Source organism: Plectropomus leopardus, chromosome 6 (assembly GCF_008729295.1).
Source record: "Plectropomus leopardus isolate mb chromosome 6, YSFRI_Pleo_2.0, whole genome shotgun sequence".
NCBI classification, from domain to species: Eukaryota; Metazoa; Chordata; class Actinopteri; order Perciformes; family Serranidae; genus Plectropomus; species Plectropomus leopardus.
Genome location: NC_056468.1, coordinates 21,524,865 through 21,550,117, shown reverse-complemented (window position 1 = coordinate 21,550,117; position 25,253 = coordinate 21,524,865). Strand labels below are relative to the sequence as shown.

General features: G+C 39.0%; 2 protein-coding genes across 2 annotated transcripts; one reads left to right on the top strand and one right to left on the bottom strand.

Annotated features, from left to right (window-relative positions):
- Positions 1-799: 799 nt before the first annotated feature.
- tmed7 (transmembrane p24 trafficking protein 7) lies at positions 800-5,376 on the bottom strand. Its single transcript, XM_042488574.1, has 4 exons — positions 5,354-5,376; positions 4,840-5,043; positions 3,645-3,890; positions 800-2,897 (listed from the first exon to the last, which is right to left on the bottom strand). Exons 2-4 carry the CDS (start codon positions 4,996-4,998, stop codon positions 2,661-2,663), a joined length of 642 nt encoding a protein of 213 aa, XP_042344508.1. The 5' UTR covers positions 4,999-5,043; positions 5,354-5,376; the 3' UTR covers positions 800-2,660.
- Positions 5,377-7,632: 2,256 nt separating this feature from the next.
- On the top strand, positions 7,633-16,129 carry LOC121944188 (RNA-binding protein MEX3B-like). Its single transcript, XM_042487898.1, has 5 exons — positions 7,633-8,427; positions 9,621-9,859; positions 10,829-10,874; positions 12,775-13,502; positions 14,111-16,129. Exons 1-5 carry the CDS (start codon positions 7,806-7,808, stop codon positions 14,519-14,521), a joined length of 2,046 nt encoding a protein of 681 aa, XP_042343832.1. The 5' UTR covers positions 7,633-7,805; the 3' UTR covers positions 14,522-16,129.
- Positions 16,130-25,253: the final 9,124 nt, after the last annotated feature.

Below are 25,253 nucleotides of genomic sequence, written 5' to 3'. Positions count from 1 at the left end.
CTTGTAAAGTAACGATAGCTGTCAGATAAATGAAGTTGAGTAAAAAGTTTAATATTTCCCTCTGAAATGTAGTGGAGTGAAAGTATTAGGTGACATGAAAAGAAAATACTCAAGTACAAGTACCTCAAATTTGTACTTAAGTACAGTACTTGAGTAAACATACTTCCTTACATTCCAACACTCTTTAGTAAAATACAACCAGAACATACAAGAAATATGTATACAGTATTTAAAACGCAAATATTTCATAATAAAACAACATCAACAGGCTAAAGTTACAAGTGTGACCTCTCTGTCTACTTTGCATGTCTTGAACTCTCTTGGGCAAACAAGAGAGATGAGAACTACAATACTAATCGTCTGGTGTATTTCCACCAGGTCGCATTCAAGACATGTCCAAAGCTCAATATTGATTTGTTGCCGTTGTAAGACTCCATGTTTTGTCTTTACCCCTTTCTTTGTTGAGCATTACTTAAACAACTTGTGACAGTTTAACTCCCTGGAAGATGGCTACTGTGTAAGACCAAGTCCCTACCACATCTTTTCATTCAAAATGCCAAAACTACACAATTAGACAGGAACAAGACTATTTTTTGCATCAGCAAGGCAAAAACAAATCTATAGTGGGCTAGGACTCGTGCACAGTACTGTACGTGTGCAAACCTGACTGTGATGGCCTTGATTATATCACTCCCTGCAGGATGCAAGAAGAATGGCCAGAGGTTGTAACCAAAAACATGATCTCTTATTGAAAATCAAGTGATTATTAGTTAGGATTAAATAAAAGCATACCCCAACATTTTAACAGAAAGTTTATTTAGCCATCCCAATAACTTAAAAAGTTCCCAGAATGCATCAGAGCTGAAATTGTGTCCAAAAATGACCTGTGCACAAACCCAAAATGTCTACACTGCACCACCTACCAAAACTGACCTTGAACATATGGGGAGAGGGGGAAAGCATAACACAGGAAGAAAAGACAAAACCAGAAGTAATAAATGAATAAAATAAAACACAGATTTTAATTGTTTTCCAGACCTCTAGAATAAGCTCTGACAGTTAAACAAGACCAAACTATAATAAGCGTTGAATTTTTGGTTTCTTTAAGTGGCTGTTTGTCATGACATAAATGTTATATTTGTCTTAAATTCCAATAGTGATGTCTACTAGCTTTTCCGAGATCTGATGTAACCTCAGTCACATTGACTGATGTTGTGTACTACTAATTCAACAGGTGAACTTCAAATTGACTACATTATACTCAGGTATTTCATGTTTCTGCCTTCATGCTTGTTTAAAAACACAATTTGCATTCAGGTTTTTTCAGTGAGACAGTGAGAGAAATAATGCCCCACTAAGTTTCACATCATTTCCTGGCTGAAGCTACTTTACCAGGTTGAACTAAGCCTGCATGTAGTGCTTCTTGCAGGCATAAATATTCAGAGTCCTAGTAATGTATTTAGGCTGTCTAAATCCTTCTTCCCATTCCTTTAGAAATTTAACTAAATTGACAGCAAGGGAATAACATTTCAAATTACAACTACAACTCAGTTATCTTATATTCAAGCAATAATTTGCAAAACAACATGAATTTTACAACAGTGCTGTATAAAACCAAGAGGACAATATCAGCCCACAAAAATAACTTGATACACTTTAAACAGCAAAGGCAGAACTAGACATAACATTGCAAGGGAACCAGTGAAAGACAATGTCTTTATAACAAGTTGTTGCATTTAAAATATCCATCATTGTCACTTAACACACAGAATGTGTCAAACACAGGAATATCAGTCATTTCTTATTTTTGCCTTCCACACTGAGTCACACAGATTAATGTGACTTTTTGTGTGCTCAAATTGAAGAGTAACTTAACCCCAGTGTGTAATCGTGCAAATAGAATCCAAACTGCAAAAACTGACTTAAATATTTTTAAGGAATTGGGTCTGTAGTCACTCCAGGGAGACCATCTGCATCTCTACATTCAATCTTTCAACCCAAATACAAACTGTTTCAAGCGAATATTAGATTAAATGACTGTGTACTCTATGTAAGCTGATAAAAGCACAACACAATGTCTACTCTGTCTCACTTAATACAGTGAGGTTTGATAGCAAATAAAGAAAATGCAACACATTTTTTTATGATCACGTGCAACCTTTGTGGGGAAACCCTCTTTGCCTTGCCAGTGTGGTTTTAGAGACCCAGTGCACTGCAACCACTCTTGGTTTTTTCAGTGCACAGTTTGGGCTGAAAAATGGAACAAATCAGGGAGAAAAGGTTTGAGATGACAGGGGTAGAAAAGGACACAAATAAAATAATACATTTAGAAATCATTATATATTGCTTCAACTATATGACCAGCTGCATTAACTGCCCTCCAGTACAGATAGTTACAAGCAACACAAGAAAGTCTCTCTTCAGGCTTTCTCTTTTACCCCTCAACAACATTTTAAACAAATATAACCTTTTTGCTCAAGACTCATTTGCATGAAGTTTGTATGAATACCAGTGCTGAATGAGGATGACGTGTCAGATTGTACGACCTGGCAGTTTGATATGATCCAATGTCAGGTCAGCACTGATATTCTAACCAACTCCATGCACACGAGCCCAGGTACAAAGAAAGTGATGTATTAGATCCTGAGGCTCAGAGACTGTTACGATCCGACACGCGTCGTAGTGGTCTTCTTGTCAGAGAAGAAACTCCTCAGCAGGACCACCTGACTGATGCTGACCACCAGAAGAATAATGGCCTCTCCAATGGACCAGAACGCAACACGGGTGTTGAGGTCCTCTGCCCGGCTGCGACCCTGGGCCTCACGGAGGCGGAAGTGAGTCTGGTAATCGATGACTGACTTCAGGGCCTCATGGATGGAAACACAGGCTGATTCCATCTGGAAAGGGTTAGGAAATATGGAGGGCAAGACCAAGACAAGATATTTAGATGTGGCTTAAAATCAATGATTGACAAACTAATAACATGATCATTTTAACTTTGATTCACAAACTTGAAAAAAATTGGTGAGCAAAAAAAAAAAAAAAAAAAAAAACTGAAAACATCCTTTAACTTGTAAAATAAAGGGACATAAATACATACATAAAGTTAATCTTTTTTGAACATTCAACAATTAATGTTCTGTTTCCATCAGATTTTTCAGAAAAGTGTTTCAGAACTGGGTGGTGACTGCTCAAGTCTAAAAAAAATGTTCAGCAGGTTGGACCTCTTTTAGGGTTAAATTGGGAGGAGCCTGGCTGGGAATTTCCGGAAATCACACAGCTATATGCACTTACAGGAACCTCAGAAGTGTTAGTTGTATGACCCTAATGCTAAAAATACAAGCAGTGGTAAAGTGCAGCTCACTACAATAATTACATTTTTGTGACATAGGTCAACATGTCACAGAAATCACAGGACTCTGTTTACTGATTCGCTGCAGGTGTTCTCTGGCTGCACTTTGCCGTTAAAAGTCAAACTATCCTCAGCGTTTGGTTTGGCGGCACTGTGCTGCAAAATCAATCAGCCATATCTTAGAGCGGTCACTGCATGGCAGCTTACTGCAGCCTGTGGAGTGTTTTAAAGTGTATGCTAAACACTGCATAATGATCAAGCTTGTGCATCCACACACACACACACAGCTTACCTGAGTGAGAGCAGTGACTCTGTTCTCATTGGGGAAGAGTGGAGGGTCATCGCCGACCTGGAAGTCAAAGTACACTGTCTTGTGTGTGAAGGTTGAGAACTCATTACTGAAGCAGAACTTGTAGGTGCCGTTCTTGGCTGCCGTGAAGGTAAAGCTGTCATATTGCTTCTTCATCTCCTTGTAGAGTGTAGTCCCTTCTGGATCCTCCAAACGACAGTCCACATCATAATGACCACCGGTCACCACCTGGAAAAACATACAGACAGGATGACCATCTAGAAAAATGACACGATATTTGTTTTTTCCAAGTCATCATGCATTGTGTCAAGAAGTACAGATATAAAGAAAAGGAGGGGACGATGTGGACAAAACTCATGTCATGATTGCAGGGCTATCAGACTGAGTATCTTAAATTTTGAATATCATTATAATCCAAAATGTTGTGCTTTTCTGGTTTTAAAGGCTGCATAACAGTACAGAGATGTCATTTTCTAAACGTACTAGACTGTTCTAGCTGTTCTTCTAATATTTACTATTTATCAGAAATTTCATTGCGTAAATACTTTGTGAAAGCACTGACAGTTCACCGTAAGATACTGTCACAATGTCGATATTGAAGTATTTGATCAAAAATAGTATTATACTTTATTTTCTCCATATCACTCAGCCCTGTGATGATAGTCACATCAAAATCAGTCAAAGGATGCATTTCACTAGAATACAGCCATCCTATAATTATCTTAAATGTGCACAATTATTCAATATCTCTCAAGATGCAAAAGATTTTAGTCATGTTAAGGCATGAGCAACTGGCATGAAGACATAATATAAATTGAAGAGACCACACACAACATTGTAATAGTAAATCTTCTTCTTATCTTCTACTTATACTGAGCATCCAGACTACACATGTACACACAACGGCGAGGACAGACAAAAGCCCCTGTATGTGTGTAATTTAAAAAAATATATATTTTAAGTGTTGCTGTTATTATGGAAAGTTAATCGTGTAATGATAACTCAGATAACTGCTGATATAAACGTGTTCCTAGCCCTGTGTTGTCAATTTTTGAATCCGGATGATGCTTTCAAATGGACAGGCTGGACTCTGTTCCTCAACACTTCAAAATGACAGATTCCCATAAGGACGATTTGTAAAAAGGCTGAACGTTGGGTCAAATGAGGACCCACTCACCTGAAACTCCAGTGTACACTTGGTGCCGATGATGATGTCCTCGTAGAAACACTGCTTGGCGTTGTCTGGCAGCTCAAAAGTTAGCTCAGAGCCTAGCACCCACACACAGAGCAGCTGGGCCGACAGCACCTGCAACAGCACCCGAAAGGCTCCGTACATCCTGAAGACCGAGATCCAAGCTTCAAAGTAAAAACCTGAGTGGACCTGTCGAAACACACATAATCACGTAACAATCTAAAATTTATACCGATGGAGGCAAAAAGACAAAAATGGTGACAAAGCAAACCCGGACATTAATTTCAGCGACAAGCTGTTAGCTTAAAGCTAACGCTAACTAGCTAGGTGCCGGCCTTTATATTTTAGAGACAGAAAGCCACTGGGGATTTGTAACACTTTTTCATAGCTAGTGTATATTTGTATTATGGGCCCGTTTGTGGTCACTTAAGTCAAAGTAAATTCAAACATTAACATTTCTTAATTCATTATTTTGTCTCGGTCAGCATTAGCTACTCACCTCAAAGTGCTCACCCGGATGCAACTAATGCTAAGTAACGTATTACAAAAGTGACACGCTATTGGCTGTCATGGGTAAAAGCCCGCCCCCTGCTGCCTCTCATTGGTCAATAAAGAATAGGAGGAATGATTGTGAAATCACGTGGGCCACGTCCACATAATAGTAAAGCATCCTCCTTGTTCAATATACTCCAACGTGGCTGCTATCTATCAGGCTGTGGTTAGATATAAAACTACCAGTGGTGAAATGTCACTTAGTACATTTACTCAAGTACTGTGCTTAAGTAAAAATTTCAGGAACTTGTACTTTACACGAGGCTTTTCTTTTAATCCCACTTTATACTTGTACTACATTTACTAAAAGCTTTAGTTACAAGTACTAAATAAATCGATAGTTTGCGTTAAAACCACAAGAAAAGTGTATACAATATGATATTTTGTTATAAATCAAACTACCCAGTGCATACAAGTACAGCTGAAATAATTAGTTTATTAATGCAATAGCTGACCAAAAACTAATTGGCAACTATTTTGATAAACATGCAAGTCAATTTCTTGTTTCTTTTGTTTCTTTTATATATATATATTTGAGTGTTTTTGTTTTGTTTGTTTGTTTGTTTGTTGTTGTTTTTTTTAGATTTTTCTTAATTAGGAACTTTTACTTTTCATATTTTAAGTGCCTTTTCCTGATTATACTTCCTTACTTTTACTTAAGTAACATTTTCAATGCAGGACTTTTAACAGATTATTCACGGTGTGGTATTGGTACTTTTATTTAAGTAAATGAACTGAATACTTCCTCCACCACTGAATATTACAAAATTATTTTGTGTTTGGCAGTTTACACAATACCATAAATTTACTCAAAAGGCTGATGTATCAAATAGGTATTTGTATCAACACAGATCTCAAATGATTTGTAGTAGAAGTCCTGAATCATAATATTCATGTAATGTAGCAAAGAGTTATGACACGGTTGTTATTTTTTGGCAATGCCTCAGCTTATGTAGCAATATTTTTACAGAAAGTATGACATCAAAAGAAATGCTCCCTAAGACCTCATGGTATATCAGATGCTTTGCTCCTGTTGAATATTTTGTGTTACTACCTATGAGATGCTTGTGGCGATGAGACAAAGGGTTGTGTCTTCATTCATGTTTTGTATTCTCATGAAAACCACAAAAATACTCCTTATAAAGTTACTGACTTAGAATAGACTCAGGGGTTATCCGAAACAGAGTCAGAAATACTCTGTTCTCTATTCTGAGATCTCACTGAATTATTTCCACAATGCATGTTGGTGTATAGAGCATAGCTAGTGTTGGATACATGTATTCAATGACAAAGTAATGGTGCTTGTAATCAGTTACAGTTACTGAATGAAAACGTTAGGCGCTATTTAATTACAGTTACAAATCAAAATGATGGCGATTACAATTGGGTTACTTTTGAATATATTTTAGAATTGCCATAAGTTACATTATGATTTCATGAAAAATGACTGAACTGATGAACAGATTTAACCATTTTCAAATCATTTTTACTTGTTCTGCTCATATCAACACACAACAATCAGAATGAGATTCAAAACAACTCTAATACACGTTTCATGACCAAAAAGCAGCAGGGAGTAAGAAAAAAAAGTATTCACCTGCCTCTTTCTCTAAACAAATATAAACCAAAGAAAGAAAGAATCAAGAGCCATACCAGTAAGTCACCTTCAACACAGGAAAAGATTCTTCCCGGTAGTTTCATAAAGCCCCTAGTCTATTTTTTCTTTCTTTATTAATTTTCTTAAACTTAAAAATATAATTACAACACTTAAAATCATTCTGTAGAGGATTTCACAGTTTGATGCCAACACATCTGCTTTAATGTAGTCCCTGCAAGCAGGTGCTTATAAAATATATGATTGTCTAATTCTACCTTATTAGCTGTCCCATTTTACCTTAACATGCCAACAGAGTGATGTAGGGTTTTTCGATGTGTTTTACTGTCCAACATTAATAAAATATTTTTACTTAACATATTTTCTTCAAAGAAATTTATCTGAAAACCATGAGTTATATAATTATTACTTGAGATCGTCTGTAGAGTTTTATGTGTTTTGTTTTGGCAGTCTACCAAAAAGTGTCCTACATTACCTGACTTTACCCTTGTTTATTGAACCATTCTCAGGACACAACGCCCCTGCAAGATGCGCGCTGAATGCGTCCTTCTGACAGTTGTGAATACACATCTGACCCATAAACAAAGTCTCGCGTGAACCAGCGACACGAGATTACAGTGTAGGGAGGGAGGGCTGCATGGAAAGCTGGAGAGACAAAACAAAAGACACACATTTCAACCAACAGGCGCTGGTCGCTTTTTATGTTTTTCCAAACCAAAACAAATTTGATTAACTATTCGTATCGCTTCCCGTTTAACGATAATATTACACAAAGTTTTGCATCATGCCGAGCAGCACGTCTTTGCTGGAGGCCGACGACGGAGAGTCCGAGGTCCCACCGCCGCTAGTGCACGCTTTCGCCGGTATGGGCCTTGAGGAGCACCACGGCACCCAGAGCCAGACCCCCGAACAAGTAGACGAGAACATCTCTTTTCACCGCCACCACCAGCTACCCCCGGTTTCTCATTTCAGCCTCCTCGGTACGGTCCTAGACTTGAAGCCCCTGCCTCTGCACCGACCGCCCTCGGGAGATGAAGCGAACAAAACGGCAGCGCCCGAGGACGAGGAGCCAGAAGTTGTAGCCGACTCCTCCTCGCTGCTAGCGCAGGCCCACCGCCACCAACACCTCCCATCGGGGCCGGGGGGCTCCGTGATGCCGTCCGGGATGGAGCCGCCGCACATCGAGACGGTGTTGTTGTACAACGGAGACGAGCGGGATGATACTGGAGTCGGCGGCAGCGCCCTGCCATCGGCCGGCAGCATGGCGATGCTACCGCCCGGCGTGTACGGGGAGTCGGGCTACGAGGCCGAGTCTTCGCTGTTGGCTCGGCGAAAGAGCGTCAACACAACCGAGTGTGTGGCGGTGCCGAGCTCCGAGCACGTCGCGGAGATTGTGGGCAGACAGGGTGAGTCTTTGTTGTCTCTCGGATGTTTTTGGCTGGATCGATTAGCTGATGTTAATTCGCTATAGGGAGTTAGGACGAAACTTGGTAGGAAGATAGTTCAGGCAGCAGTAAAGTCAGAAAAATAAGATATACACAGCAATGAAACGGGTCAGACTTATATAGTTAATTGATTGAATAATTGTGATTGTATAAAAAGAAAAAAACACATTCAGGAGTGAACATGTCGCTAAATTAATTTTGTCTGAAGTGGGAACTAACGTTAGTTAACTAGCTAAAGTTAGCTAGTAACTTATTGTTTTCAGCAGCACTAACACCAGCAACTCCGCGCTATTTTACATCACTAGCGACCATTTTTATAAGTTACATTTTTTTACGTGGGACATCTGTCTAGCTTTGTATAGATGAAATATTAAAAACGACCTGTAATTTAATTAAATTGTCACTTAGCTTTTTCAGGCACAACAGTTAGCTTGAAACCAGCTAGCTTAGCACTCCTCCTAACTGGGTCAACACCACACTCGCCCACCCTCAACAAAACTTTGCATCACAAGTTTTATAAATCACCAGATTCCCCTGTGTTTTCTTGCTTTGACAGTTTGTCGGTATGATGGATGTTTCGTCTGTGCTCTGCAGACAGTGAGTCTGTCCTCAGCCGTGCCTGGTCGTGCTAAACCAGGCTGGGCTTTGTCTCGGAGGAGAGCATGAAGAGCAGTGTGCTGGTCACCATTGCTTTGCCACATCAGCTGCAGGATGTAGTTAGCTCCGTGACATAACCGAGACTTCTGAGTTCAGCTAAACACGACCAGCTTTTCTTAGATATCCAGCGCCTTAATTTGGTCTTTTACATAAACTTTACATAGCTCTATGGTAGGGTAGAGAGAGTGTCATTATGTCGTCTTTGAGACGAGTTGGGGGAGGGTGCACACAGACTGCAGTGTTGACAACAACAGGAAATGGCTCTGGTAATGATGTTGGACTCTCCACCACAGCTGAAAGGAATATTTAATTTATTAGATATGCAACTTTTAGATGGCATTAGTGATTGGAAACTGAAATTGCCTGTGCTATAATTTTTTAATAGTTCATCATCTAAGAATAATATGATGTGTGATGTAATGTGGTATATTTTAAAAAGTGAATCAGAAATGGTCCAATATGCCTTTCCTTTGCTCTCTTTAACTTGCCCCTCACAGGCTGTAAGATTAAGGCACTGCGAGCCAAGACCAACACCTACATTAAGACACCGGTGAGGGGGGAGCAGCCTGTCTTTGTTGTGACGGGGCGCAAAGAAGATGTGGCCATGGCTAAGCGGGAGATCCTGTCTGCAGCCGAGCATTTCTCCCTCATCAGAGCCTCCCGGAACAAGACAGGGCCTCTGACTGCTGTAACCGGTCCAGGAACCCCCTCTCTACCTGGACAGACGACCATTCAGGTCAGCAAATTAGGTTATGAGTCATAGTTTTGTTCACTGTCAAAGACACGAATGAGACTAGGAATGTCCTGATTGGCTCAAAAGGATTGGTAGTAGGCCCAATCAATGCATTTTCAGTTGATAAAGATTGGTTTGTTTGTTTGGTTTTGTTTGTTTATTTGTGAGCATGTGCCGCCCCCGACTCTTGGTTTACGTCCACCATCACACAGGTGTCGTAAACAGATATCAGGATTTGCAGCAGATATTCAACTTTTATTGTAATGTTGCCACTCTAATAAGCAGAGACTGATTTACTTTCACATTCAACTTGAAGCTGTTACACAATTTTTTTATTCATTTTTAGTGAACTGGTTTTATGCTGTAATAGCGGAACTGTAACATTCCCAGTCATCACAAATAAAAATCTGTCAAGGTTCAGTTGTAACACTGCTTTGAAGGAGAATTATGATATATTACTTTTTTATAGTGTTCTGTACTTTTACTACAATGCTACACTAAGTGGATTTGAGAATAATTTCAGAGGATATTTTTTTAATTTGTTTACTTTATTTTGTTAAAAAAAAACAAAAACCTAGGAACTGTTTGAATGCAGACATTTATTTCTTGTTACATTGCAGAACTCTCAAGCATAAACACTAGATTAATTTTAATACGTTTAAAGTACTTGGAAATGCATTGTGCAGCTGTATTATCCAGGTAAATGCAAGTAGCGGATTGGGACTCGGTATCAGCAGATACTCAATATCAAATGGCCTGGACTGGATCTGGGGCAAAAAATAAGTAAATAACTTCCCTAAAACAGACATTCTCATGCAGTAAATCACATTATGTGCAGTCATTATAATACAGTGTTGAGTACGTCACCATCCAGGGGCATTTGTCTATAAAGGAGCCTCTCTGTGTTTTATGTTATGTTAGGTCTGCCATTTAAAATGTGTATAGTTACCCTGTGTCATTTCAACCCAACAGGTGCGGGTACCATATCGTGTTGTTGGGCTGGTTGTGGGTCCCAAAGGTGAGTCATTCATCCTGTTTTTCTAATTTTTATTTATTTATTTATTTTTTTACAGCTGCTGTACTTCATGTTGTAACAGGAGTCTGAAAGATTTTAGCTTTGGTAACTGCTTTGATTGGGATTTTTAGTGTGAATGAGAAAAAACAAGCTTGTACAACAATAGTTTACACTGGTATGGACAGGTGTGTGAAGTTTTTAGATTTTTTTTATAGAATGGTAGGAGAGATACAAATATTTACAAGAAATTAGTATATTTTAAATGAGTTTACTTATTATTCACATTTAATTTGTATTATGAAAGTACTACACTGCTTGATTCCGAAATAATAAATGGAGCACGTTGCTGTAATAGAGAATACTCTCCATAAGACATTTTCTGAGCATTTAAAGGAAATTGTGAATTATCTCATGTTTTGTCCTCAGCTTCTGACAGCTTTGGAAAAGTTACATAAATTAAATAACTATTATATAGATTATATTATATATAGTTACATAATTGTGCTCAGCTCTACTTTTGCTATCACAGAGTCTTTAACCCCTTGCCCTGTTGACATTAGCGCCTCAGTGTCAGAAAGTCCTGGGGTTGATTTGTAAATTGAAGTGCAGCGGTTCTCAACCATGTGCCATTAGGCTGGAGAGGGTGAGATAACCCGTCAAAATGACAACAAATATGGAAATGGTGAGGAAATGCTATACAACATGCACAAACCAAGAGGCAGCGTGGACTTTTAATATTCAATATTTGGGGTTTACAAGCATTAACATAAAACATGTCTGTTACTTGCACATTCGTTTTGTGAATTTGCTCTCAGATTGTTCAGTGTTTTTCAAATATATAGTATGGGCATTTGAAAAGTTGCTACACACGCCTGAAAGTCTTAGTGTTGTGGTTAGATGCTATGTGTTTTAGCATGCTGAGTCACCAGGACGGCCCGCACTTCAGCCCTATAATTACTGCACAGCCGTGTTTTTCCAGTTTCAATGTCAGAAATTGTTGTCAGAAAAAAAAACCAAGTGTAGTTACTGTAGGACTGTACCCGACTCAGAATTATGCCACTCGAGTCAGATTTGGCTGGTCAATATGAATGTTTGACGATTTGTCTTTTTTTGTTGTGCCGTGTGCAACAACAATTTTGTCGACACCAGACATCAAACAAAAGCCAGAGACTTTATCGTATTAAGTTTCTGTGAGCTGCAAATTCACCACATCTCAGGAGAAGAGATGAGATGATGTTTTCTGAGAGCCTCACGGTGCAGAGCTCTACTCTCTGTGTCGCTGCCTGTGTATTTGCAGTTGCCTGTACCAAAGAGTAGTGAGAAAGGGAAGAGTGCTCACTCCGCTCCAAAATCTGGAGACCAAAACATCCCCAGAAGTGCACTGCACAGGACACTGACCAGCAATTAACAAAACAAAGCGACTTGAATCAATCTCGGTCAACTGAGGGGGGTCTCCAACTGATGATTTGAATCTGACTTTAAAGGGGAAGCCTTAACTTTCCTGAAAATACATAATGCTCTTAATGTGACTGTGCAGTCTTAAGTATTATTCTGCTTGGGCCAATTTGTCAACTTGACACACTCGGGTCACACTGTAGTTAGGAGGGAATAATGAGAGACACAGAGAGCTGTTCTCCAGCTAATGTATTCAACACTGTTAACATAATTTTCAACAACATTAACATCATTTTCTTCTCGACACAAAACTGTTGTTTTCTATTCTCGGCATATCAGTTGCTCGCTCTCAGTTGTATATTTCTTAGGAATGGTCACACATGTCATGCGTGAAACTAAATTTAATGGTGCACTCTTGACATACATGCAGCCATGTGACCAGAGCAGTTTTTTTAACCAAGTGTCATATTTTGAAGTACAAGGGTCTTGGTCTGGTCATATCTTTCAGGGGCCACCATCAAACGTATTCAGCAACAGACCCACACCTACATTGTGACGCCAAGTCGTGACAAAGAGCCGGTGTTCGAGGTCACCGGGATGCCAGAGAACGTGGACCGGGCGAGGGATGAGATAGAGGCGCACATCGCCCTCCGCACAGGAACCTGTGGAGGCATTGAGGCTCCTGGTGTGGACAACAATGACTTTCAATTCAACGGGACAGATGTCAGCTTTGAGCACTCTGCACCACCAGTTGGGTTGGGGGAGGCCGGGTGGCTTCATGCCGGTGCATCATCACCGAGTGGTGGTGGTGGCTTGCTGCCAGTGAGCATCAACGGTACTCAGCGAATCAATAGCAATATTAACAGTGGTGTCAGGATGTCTTCCACCTACCGCAACGACAGCTCCAGTTCTCTGGGCAGCGGCTCCAGCTCAGCTGATTCTGTGTACGGTAACGGTAACCGGATGGCAGATTTCAGCCCGACCTGTCAGTTTAACGCTAATGCAAACAACAACAACAACAGTACTGGCGGCAGTACAAGTTTCTGGTTTGGTGAGAGCCTTCTTCCTATAGGGTCTGAGGAGCTGGTCAGCCTGGGAAGCGGTGCCTCCTCCTCAGGATTTGACCCGTTAACCATCTCAACTGCCCATGCCCCGCACGCTTCTGCACAGCCACAAATCTGGAGCCCCTTTGTGGACCACCAACACCCCCAGGCCTTTGATGCTCGTCAGTCTCAGGTAGGTGAAATTCAGCAGTTGTAGCAGTTCATGGCCTCCTGTGCAGAATTAATAGAAGTATTTCACCGAAATAACGAGTCCTCATATAAAACTAGGCTGTCTCTGCAGCAGAAAGACGCAAATACTTTTGAAATTGGTGCTACATGACCGGGAAAACTGAGCAAAAAGATTCTTTTACTCAAGAAGTAGAAAACCTACAACTTCCAGAAAGCATTACGCCTTACCAGACACTCCCACTGGTGGGTGACAAAATGTGGACTGGCCTTAGTGAAACAATGGTGTCCAGGGATCTTCCATTACAGTTAAATGGTAGGCTCAAACATGTTTCTGAAAACTTTGGAGGTGAGAAACAACACAAGCTGAAACCGTGTTTATTCTGCTGTAAAAATGGGCATTGTAACATGGGGGTCATTCAGGGTGGTCATTTGAGGAACTGCAGTTTTTGGCACCTCTGTGTTGGCTTCATTTATCATCCTAGGATGTTGCAAAGAAAGACCAAGGGCAAAGTCTGTGCAGTGACACTAGCAGCCCAGAAAAACTCATTAAGAAATTTAAGAAACACACTATATGTTCAAGTCATTAATAACTGTTGTTATTGATCTCTCTAGACAAGTCAGCCTGGGACGCCCCGACTCTCTCCGACCTTCTCTGGGACAGATGCCTTGGAGCACCCTCAGGCCCAGCGAGTTCACCGAGGGCCTTTTGGCTCAGCCGGGACCCTCGATGCCCACAGGTTCCCCTCTTACAGCTCCGCCTTCTCCTCCTCCAGCGAAAGCACCGCCTCCTCCTCCTCCCCGCCCGAATCCTCCCTCTCCTATCGACCGGGGCTCGGATCAGCAGGAAGAGGACAGGAGATATGCATCCACTGTATGGATAACCAGGTGATCGCTGCCTTGGTTCCCTGCGGCCATAACCTCTTCTGTCTAGATTGTGCCACCCATATATGCCAGGGTCCAGACGCTGTTTGTCCTGTGTGCCTGTCCCCGGTCACACAGGCCATTCAGCTCCGTAACATGTGATTTTAATCTATTTACTTTGATGGCTGATGAGGGATCAGCCTCCCCAACACTTCAAATTCATAACGTGTGGGGAAATTACAAAACTGACCCCCAATCAGTGTCTAAGTTTGTCCTCACCCCTGTTTTGTCCAAGCTGGTGTTTGATTGACAAAGGTGAGGGAGAATAGTTGACTAGGAATGATCTGTATTTAGGGCATGGGTGAGGGTGTTCAGCCCGTTCATGTGCCTGCTATTGTGAAGTCTTCTTCTATGATTGATTGATTTGATCAATGGGAGGGTTGGGAACCCTCTGTGTAGCATTGGGTGGGGTGGGATATATATATATATTTTTTTTTTTTGCTCATCATGATTTTGATTTTCTTCGCCCTGACACATCTAGTTATCAGTTTTCCTGTATTTTATCAACTTGTTTAAATGTACTTTGAATTCTATTAGATACATAATTTTGGCTTTTGGGTCAAAGTTATATTTTGTCTACATCTCAAAACTTTTGCCCGTTTTTTTTTTTAAATCATTCGCTGCTATAGTTTTTATGTGCTGAAAATCGCCCCTTTGCCTCTCATTTATTGTGCTCACGGCAAACTAAGTAAAATAGCAGAAGTGAGCAAGTTTACATTTAGTGAGTCCCACATATGAATATGTATAAACTAATAGTATTCTCCTGGTTCCCACAGAATTTAAATGCCTACCGTGGTAAACTGGATACCGTAAATTGCTTACGTCAGGCTCGCAAGGTGCAACTTTAAACAGTATATGATGTTTACATGCTCCAGATCATAAATCAGAATTTGGGTATCGCCGAGTTTGAGAACATATTGATACAAGTGCATAAACACCCACAAAGGGTTTTTTTTAACCAAGTGTGTCAAAGTGGTCACTGTGAAGATGTCACACTCCAGTAAGCCTCTCACAGCAGACGCTTTGACTTGTTACTGTAGGAAAAGCGCAGGTGTTTCTAATGATACTAATGACGGCTCTGTTCTTGTCAAGTGCTCCAGTGTGAGTGACAGTGAGCAAGCATGCAGGATACAAGCAGGGTTTCTGCTTTTCCATAACTTTTCTATACAATATAATCCCATTTCCGTGACTTTATTTCAGTAGGTTAAAGTAGGTGGGCCGATCATTGTATGCAGGAACGGATTGGTTGAGTTCAGATTGGCTTGTAGCTCTACTGATGCTCGCTGTGCTGGTAGACACAGTAACGTTATCTGATCAGCCGGGAAATATGCGCAGACGTTAGATCTGTGCAGCAGCCTTTTGGTTGTCTTAATATTTTTCCCTTTAGCACGGGTGACCAGATCTGCTTCCCCCCTGCTGTCAACATCAAATGTTTAGGTGAACAGCTGACATGCAGCGTGGCTTTCGTCCGCCTCTCTTGAGCCAAGTATTACATTTCTCATTTTAGAGCCATACATAATTAAACACGCGCTTCCTTGGCATTTGCGGATAAGCAGACTGTGAGTGCTCACTGACTTAACTCAGTCATTACGCATTCCACCACAAACTAGCTGCATACCCCAATGTGTATCTACTAGGACCATTTCAACGGTCCGACAGCGCAGCGTTAAATAAGTAATACAGGGAAGGTGTTCTGTGTAATGTCAGACATATTTGACAATAGCCTTAAGAATGTATATTCAAAACTTTTCCAAAAAAATACATTAATTTCAAACTGTTTCCAGGCCTGGAAAACATTTTTTCCAATTGTCTAACCTAACTGGCACAGCCCTGCACAAGGATCCTGAAATCAAAGCAGCTAATTAGAATTCAGCCATCATTACTTTTATTATGTACACCTGTGTTGTTGCTACTGTGGCATGTAAAAATGGCCTCTGTGAAAAATTAAGATTAACTTTATTGTCCCACAAAGTGAGCAACCTCTTGTTGCTTCAGGTTTCTTTCTTTCCCAGACCAGAGTCTGTGGGTACGCCTTTTTTGTAAAGTACCAGGATGTTACACCACTTCAGTATCGCCACATTGCTTTCCATTTCTACTTTAAAAAAAAAAACTGTTTACGGTAAACTTGTGCCTAATTCTGTTCTGACTACACAAAAAGAGACAACTGGTTCAGCGGACGCACAGTGTTGCTCTGTCTTAAAACAAACGTGGCCTTTTTGGAAAGCCTGTAATTAACTGACAACACTATCTACAAATCCAGATCTGGGCTCGAATGAACACACGCTGACTGAACCCCGGTCTTAATGTATTTGTCGAAGTTCAATTTCTTAAAAGCATCTCGGTGGAACAAAGGTATTATATTGCAGGGATGCTTTCTTTTGCTTCCTATTTTTGTTGAGCCTTAGTATTGCCACCTATTGCTTTATCTTTTTTTTTTAGCGCCAAACACTCCCATTTTTTTTGTTCCATAATTTTAAGCCTTTTTGTTTGTTTCTTAATTGCATTGTTGTTTGGGGAAACCATGTGCTGGTTTTCAGAAAGATGTGCACAGCTCGTACCTATGGAAACATTCCTCCTCCCCTGTATTGCAGCCACTTTTGTAAATGGTATAATTTAATAGGGAAACCTCGCCTGGGAGCCAAAAAGCTGTTTGTTTTTTTAATAACTACTATGAAAACAGCTGTAATCTGAAACAAATCCCCAACAGCCATTCTTTCACCTGAACTGCTCCACCCTGTGGACGCTCATCACAGCCATTTAGAGTTGGGACACGGTCAGCAAAATTGGGATGCAAAATTTAGACGGTGGCCACCCATGTCTTGTCTACCAGGCCTATGCAAAAATGCGTCTCAGTATGTTTACTTGAGGAAGCACCAGATATATTAAACTCCTCGGGTTTTCATTACAGAGCTCCAAACACCTTGAGCATAAACTTGTAGACACACTCTTCTCTTTTTACTACATTTCAGTCGGGGTTAACCTTCATTACCTGCTCTTACGTATTGACGAGATGTTTCAAAGGCACACGCTTCTCTGTGGAGTCTCATCATTTGTTTTTGTCCTGTGCCCTACTGAGCACAGCCATATCTTATCACACTATTGACAAGTTTGGACTCAAAAAAAAAAAGAAACAAACAAACAGTCTGACCTTTGCTTTCCCCCTTCATGATGTGCATCTGTCCAGTCCTCCACCTGAAAATTTAAGAAAAGGTACAAATTGGTGGAAATCATCTCAAATCCTTTAGCTTTAAACACCAGTGTCTCCAGACTTTGTTTTACAGGATTGAATGAGTTGACGGACATTTTGAAGGGAAAGCGGCTGGAATGGTTTCATCTTGGACTGTGCTGACACTACATAAGGTCAATACTGTTGCTTTACTCTGTGGACATTGGACCGCAGTCCGTCTAGCATTCCAGCTGAAAACAGTATTTGGGAGTTATTCTATTGCTTAGATCTGTTTATTAAATATCGTCTTTCGGGGATGATTGAGCTTTCTCGAGGAAATGGAACCGAATGAGTCCCAAAAGTGCAAAAAACCCATCTGCTTCTGTCCCCTCGGGTCTTCTCTCCGTCCTTTTTATTTCACTTCTCTTGGCTCTACGAAGGGTTGATCTTTTTGCTCTCTTACTCTCTCTGAGGGAATGCAATACACTGTCGGCCCTCAGATTATTAATATGAATCTATTGACATTTTTGTGTATGTATTATGATATTACTGTTAATGACTGATAAATATACAGAACTTATTTTTATTTTGTTACATTTCATATATACATAAATATATCTATATTAAAATGTTTACAATAAGATTTTTAAATTTTTTTTTTTTAACTTTTTTTCTGAGTGATTAAGTGAATGAAGAGTTGGAAACCCAGAAATGTTGCAGGAGAAGGGTGTTGATGCTATCTGCTTGTAGTCTAGTTCTTAGTTTACAGTATTGATGATAATAGTATTGATAGCTGCCGTTTAACCTAGTGGAAAATGGAATGTGCATCACGAGCATGTCTTCATAATGTACCGCCAATGTAAAAGTCACACTGCAACTGTAAAAAGGCCAAGGATTCAAGCTGCCTGTCATGTCTGTACGCCACCAAATTAAGAAAGGTATACTGTAAAATGTATCTTAGATTATCTATATATAAATAATACATATATTGTTAAGATGTACCAACAGTTCAAAGTATTTGCTAATTTTACTACAATTTTGTTATGTATATGTAGGGGGAGTCTTATGGCATATAAATTCTTCAAATTGAGTCAGGAGTTTAAAAGCAGACTATATTTTATAACGGCCTTTTAAGTTATTGCGGCCAAAGCACTGATATTATATATTTGCTGTAAAGAGAATTTAAGAGTTTTATTTTTCTGATATTAAAGTTACTTAATAAAGACAGTTTCATTTTAGGATGTGTCAGACTGCTGTGATTCATTTATTGTTTAAAATGGTATTTTAATGTTTGTGTTTGCACCTTCCACATGCAGTATCCTTTTTATGAATGTTAGGGACAATGCTTTTTGAGGAACCTGGGGCCCATTTCACCAATTATGTAACATGCAATAATGTCCTTAACAATTACTTATTAGTCACAAATAGGATGACTTTTGACTCAACTTCAAAAAATGACGACTTGTGACTTGACTTGAATTTTAACACCAATAACTTCACTTAGACCTCAGACTTCTGACTTAAATATTTATTTAAAAGGTGTACCACGAATAAATTAATTGGCCTTTATTTCCCCAAAGAAACTTCCATTAACATGATTTATTCCCAGCAAGATGACACTTTGACCAAATCCAACATCTGGTGAAGTTGCAGGAGAGAACAATGAAGAACAAATGTTGTGTTACTGAACGTAAGACCATTTTAATCTGGGCACAAAAACTACACACTGGTCAACAAAATCCATATTGCAGTATGTAAAATGTGCAGATAACATGCGACAAACTCCCAACAAACTTGTTTGAACAAGTACAAAGTTCTAAAAAAAACTGATTAAGTATTAATTGTTTGTTGAAATATTTATTTTATTTAACCTTTATTTAACAGTCCCATTGAGATTCAAAATCTTTTCAAGGGCATTCTGGCCAAGATAGCAGCATGACAAATTTCACATAAAAAAAACAAACACACTGAGAGCACAACAGCAAAAAGTTAAAAACAACTTACAACAAAGCTAAAATTAGCAGCGTTCAGTAGACAGAAAAAAGCATTATTTGTTCAAAAGTTCTAAATCCTGTTTTTAATATCAAATGTAAAGGTCCTACCACAAGAAAAAGTCTGTGGCCAAAAAGTACCTTTTTTATTTAATGTAAAATTCTTGGTTCAAGTTTACAGTGAACAAATCACGGTGCAGCACTCACAGTGTTGTGGTCACCAAGTGTCGTTGCTTCTCTAACTAAATTCAGTCATATCAAGAAAAAACTCTGGTATGAAGCTTGTAGTTGGGTGAATGATTGTAACAAAAAGAGTATGACCGAACCCTGATGCTCAGATCCATCAGCATGAAGACACGAACATGGTGAAAGATATTTTAAAAATTGTATGAAATATGACAGTTCACTGTGTGCAGTCAGTACCATAGACTATATAAATAAGATCAGTATATGCTATCTTGAAGTGTGGGGAGTTCAGATTCAAATAATTTACCTCCTGATGGAGCCTCAGACCAGTTGGAGCTGCTGTAATCCCATCAAGCATGTTTGATGTGCGTACCTGTCATCTAGACAAACTGTGGTCCTGTATCTGGAGCTGGATGAAGGACAGCAGAGCACACTGCATCCATGTCTTCACACCCACACAGGTGTTTTCACTTGTGTTTGATGACACTTCAGCTTAGGTTGCAGGTGGACCTGTGCTGGAATTAGATAAACTTACTGACATTATTTGATAGTAAATAAGTAGATTCACTGCACACAAGAAGGCTGAGTTGCTTCTTTTTCTTTAGTGTTCACTTAAAACGTTCAAATGAACATTAAATTAACCGCAGCAATTCAGCCTTCTTGTGTGTAGTAAATCTACTTATTTAACCATCAATTACTTGCATAAAGTTATAAGGACTGACTAATACTTAGACTAACATACAGTTACCATCAGTATCAACTTTTTAATATATTGCTTTAAAATAATTTTATGTTAACAACTTCCTCAGAAGCTGTATTGTATCATAGTTAGCTCTTACATGCATTTCATCCATTTTAAAAATCAAAATCAATCATATATAGATATAAATATATTTAATGTTACAGTTGAAACTGATGGTAACACAGTTGACATAATTAACAGAATTGACCACCTGTAGAAAAAAAACAGCCTAACTTTGAAACTTTTAAAAAACAAAAAAAACATTTTAAAATATAAAAAATCATAACTACAACATTTGAGTGACTCTGAAACACCACTTTGTGGTGTCGTCACATCAACAAATGTCTGCCTTCTTGTTCTGCACTACAGCAACAAAAATGATATGAACCATAGACTGTATATAAATGGAGGACATGACAGCTCCCCACAAGTGAAAGTGAAAACATCTGGATCTCCCTCTGGTGGCTGGCGGCAGTTAAGGTCATAAATCCCGACCCTCAATGTTAGTAGATGGGACATGGGCTAAAGTTAATAACTCAAAGTGAATATCAAATAAATTTTTCCAAGATGTTTTTTGCCATTTTAGGTAGTTATTATCACCCTGATGTTTGATCAAGTGATGGTTTGTCTGATAAGTTTGGGTTTTAAGTAGTTTTATGATGTTATAAAAGAGGATTTGATGCCAACTGCATAAAGAAGCATTTAAATTCTGCTTATTTCATGTTAACCTTGTTGAGAAAATAAACAGGTCACAGCTTAGAGAATATCAGGCCATGTTTAATTAAAGACTCTCACATAAGAAATACAGGTAAAATTTATATCTGCAATCTGTCATAGTAGTCAACATCAACTATTTCAAGCTGTGTCTTTAGGCTCCTATAATAACTGCAAGTAATATAAAAACATCTGTCCACCTTAAAGCACAATTGAATTTAACAGATTATTTCTATAGACAGAATTCAGCATCAACTCTCTCAGTAACTTATAATCATAAAATATCCTGTTTCCTGCCATTTGATCGATTGGATGCATAATTATGTGAATAAATCCTCAAGTTTGACTCTTAATCCCTGATGTAGAACAACATTTTAATAATTATTTTCAAATTATACTGAGATAATAAAAGATGGGTCACTGGAGAGAGAACAATCTACTGCTTAGATTTGCTTAATTCACTGGATAAAACTAAATGGATAATTTTGTATTATAAAAAAGACCATAAACATCATCTAAACCTTGAAGTAATTAAATTTGTCTTTCCCAATTAATCTGTAATCCACCAGGACAGCTTTGTTTAAAACAAAAAAAAAAAACCAACACACTTGGACATGGACACATTCATGGACACATTCATGGCTGCGTCCAAAATCACATACTGTGCAGTACGTACTCAATGGGGACTATTGTTCAACATAGGTTTATGTATTTAAATAGTAGTATCTTTTTGGATACACTGAAGTTTAAAGGTCATGTGTGTCGGATTTAGTGGCATCTAGTGTTGAGGTTACAGAACTGAAACTTCCCCTGTCTGCCAAGTGTGTTGGGGAATAATGGTGGCAAATGCGAAAAAGGGATATGGTCGTATTGAGAGCCAGAGTTTAGTTGGTCTGGCGGACTCCGCTATTACATACTATTTCTGCCAGTAGATGCCCCTAAATCCCAGAAACTGGATCTTTACTTACAATGTCACTTCCAGTGAGCCTCCTTGCAGGTTGAAGCTGCTTAACAATGGTCATCTGGCCAATCTTAGCTCTACAGGTAATTTAAAAATGATTTTAAAAACAGTCTTGCACCGTGCAAAGTCGCTATCCGACATTGTCTGTTATGAACGCTGTTGTCTACTGCAGTGGTTCTTGTCTCTGATTAAATTTGTATCAATTTGGGATTCTTTGACACAAATTAAGTTAAGAACCACTGGTCTACCACATTGCATTGTGGGATATATTTATGCTGTTGTAGTATTGGGTGTTTGCATACTGTAATATTTCACTGGAAAACAGTATGCACTTCATGTTTTCATTCAATCATTCTGAGCTGTGGGGCTTACCAAAAACTAAACATCTTGTTGGCATGGAATTTTGGACACAGCCAAATTAAATTTGAAAAATGTCTTATTTTCAGAAAGAACATACAGTTGGAAAATAACAAGCATGGACAGATAAGTTATCTATAACAAATGCCTTTGACAACAAAAAGTATCACATGCAGCTTGGGGGCAAAGGAGATGAGGTGTTTAAATCTAATTTCTGTGTGTCAATCTACCTTCAACTGTTCCAACACCTCTGAGAGAGAAAATATGCTTGTACTAAATTTACTAAAGAGAGGCTACACACTAATAACTGATGGAGTTACTGTATCATACAAATTAGGTGTTCGGAGGCCAGTTGCCCTCTTACGGAGCCTGGGTGCTAATAAGTTGAGTTTATATGATCAATCTGGATCATTTCCAACGGTTATTACTATGTAGCTTCCCACTGCCTTTAATGCTGTTTTCATAAACCAGCAACATAGCAGGGATGCACGATACTGGATTTTATTTTTGTTTTATTGCTGATATGTGATTTAATAAACAACTAATTTGGCCATTAACTGATGCCATTATCAATATATCCACCCCCCACATGATTTTAGTAATCATGTCTCTTCTGCAGTGAAATTAACATCATATTATGCATACTTTTATCATGGTGGAAGATGGAGACATAAAATGCAATGTTTTTCAGTGTACTGAATGTTCATTTACTGTGCAAAATAAGAAAAACACTTCAACATATGGTTGATGTTTTGTACGTGTTCAATTTGTCAATAAAAATAATATATTGGTTTGTGACATTGGCAGAAATCAGCATATAGGATAATTCCAGTATTTCATATTTGAAGTCATTATCTGCCAACACCTAGCCAATATTATCGTGCATCCCTAGGAGACATCACACCAGTGTTCATCAGTTGCTGGTTTCTACTCTCCTCCAATAGTCCAGTTTCCCAGTGTATTGTAGGGCAAGTAAAGTAATCTGTTTTAAAGGGGGCAGTGGGATAAATGGGCCTATTTGCCATTAAAATTCATGCAAACACTGACATGCATTTCAGAAACAAAGTTATTTACATGGATTAGAAAAGAGAAAAAAAAACCTGCAAGTCAAAAACAAAAGACTGAAACTCAGAACAGCCAAAAGTAACCCTAGATTTGTGTAAATGCCTAAATAGTGAAAGGGCAAAAACAGATTCTGAAAAGATGTCTTAGTGTTACATATGTTTTCAATCCAAATGCATCACGAAATTGCCTCTTCACAATCCTACACAAAATATATAAACTATTCACTCCCTTATTCATATTGCAGGACAACCACCTCACAATAAGGATTATTGAATTAAAAACAAGAAAAAAAGTAAAGTGCTAAAAATATTATACAAATCAATTAATAAAAGTAACAAAAATAAAACCAAGAAAATATTTCAATATTGCTGGGAAACTGTCTTAAATTCTCAAATCTTTGTCTGTAAACTATACACAAGAGACCTGGATAAAGTAGCAAATAAAAGGGCTGCAAATTAGGAGATATTTAAGTACAATGATTCTCATTGTGTGGAGGGTCTGCATGGAGATAAAAATAATTACAAATAATTATAGTCACCTTTAAATCTCAATTAAAGAAACTTCCAAATTGACATATCTGTGGTAAAGTCCAGCAGCTGACATGGACCATCACACTCGACTTACAGTATGTGTCTGAGCAATTAGTACTTTGGTGTGCCAAAACATTGATAAACCCTGTCCATTTACTGTGATACAATCTCAGACATCTAAGACCAACTGTCTGCCTCTTCTCTGCTGTCTTACTTCAATCTTACTGAACCAAAAGCATCACAGTCGTTTCATTTTTTGCTCTCGACATGACAGGGAGAAATAGCGAGGAGTTCGCAGAAGGCGTATGAGATTCATCCTTTGTGGCAGCATAAAAGAGGGCTTTTTCAAAAACATTACCTGAAAAAGGCGGAAAGTGACCAATGATGAATGATCACTTAAATGAGCATCAGCACTTTGAGTGAAGAAATTATATAGTCACAGTAAGTCAGTAAAAACAGGTATTTGTATCATGAACAGGCAATTCAACTCTGTCTGTCATGATGACAGAGAAAGACCTTAACGTCTGGTCTGAAACCTCAACCATGGGCTCTTCCTTTGCTCAAAAATCCTTTTTATCAAAGGGACAGTCTACCCAATTATCAAAAGTACATATTTTATCTCCTGCCGATAGTGCTATTTATCAGTCTAGATTGTTTTGGTGTGAGTATTGGAGATATCGGCCGTCGAGATGTCTGCCTTCTAATATAACTGAACTAGATGGCTCTCTGCTTTTCAAATTTATTTGAAACAGCAATGTCTCTTTCCAGAAATCACGACCTGGTTACTCAATAAAAAATCCACAGACCTTGTTGTGAGCAGTTTCCCGTATCAACTATTTTCTTTCTACCGGACTACTCCCGCCAACCGTAACATGGCTCAGCAAAAAGCATGCAGCTACTGCTAGCTCCCCTAACACCACTGAGCCAAGGCTAGTTCAATGCGACTGGGACACACTCTTTCACCCGACGGGAGCTTGGCACAGACGCAATGTTCCTGGAGCTGCAATGTTGGAGGGTTACAGCAGATGAAGCTGGAAATGAGGGGATATTGCCTGCTCAGTTGCTCTTTGGGTGCACTATAGAGTGGTGAAGTAATGAGTCCTAAAACACGGAAGTCCGTTA

Coding starts and splice junctions, on each gene's coding strand:
- LOC121944188 (XM_042487898.1), top strand. CDS start 7,806: ATGCCGAGCAGCACGTCTTTGCTGGAGGCCGACGACGGAGAGTCCGAG. Junction 8,428..9,620: donor GGAGATTGTGGGCAGACAGG/GTGAGTCTTTGT, acceptor TGCCCCTCACAG/GCTGTAAGATTAAGGCACTG. Junction 9,860..10,828: donor CTGGACAGACGACCATTCAG/GTCAGCAAATTA, acceptor TCAACCCAACAG/GTGCGGGTACCATATCGTGT.
- tmed7 (XM_042488574.1), bottom strand. CDS start 4,998: ATGTACGGAGCCTTTCGGGTGCTGTTGCAGGTGCTGTCGGCCCAGCTG. Junction 3,891..4,839: donor AGTGTACACTGGAGTTTCAG/GTGAGTGGGTCC, acceptor ATGTTTTTCCAG/GTGGTGACCGGTGGTCATTA. Junction 2,898..3,644: donor GAGTCACTGCTCTCACTCAG/GTAAGCTGTGTG, acceptor AACCCTTTCCAG/ATGGAATCAGCCTGTGTTTC.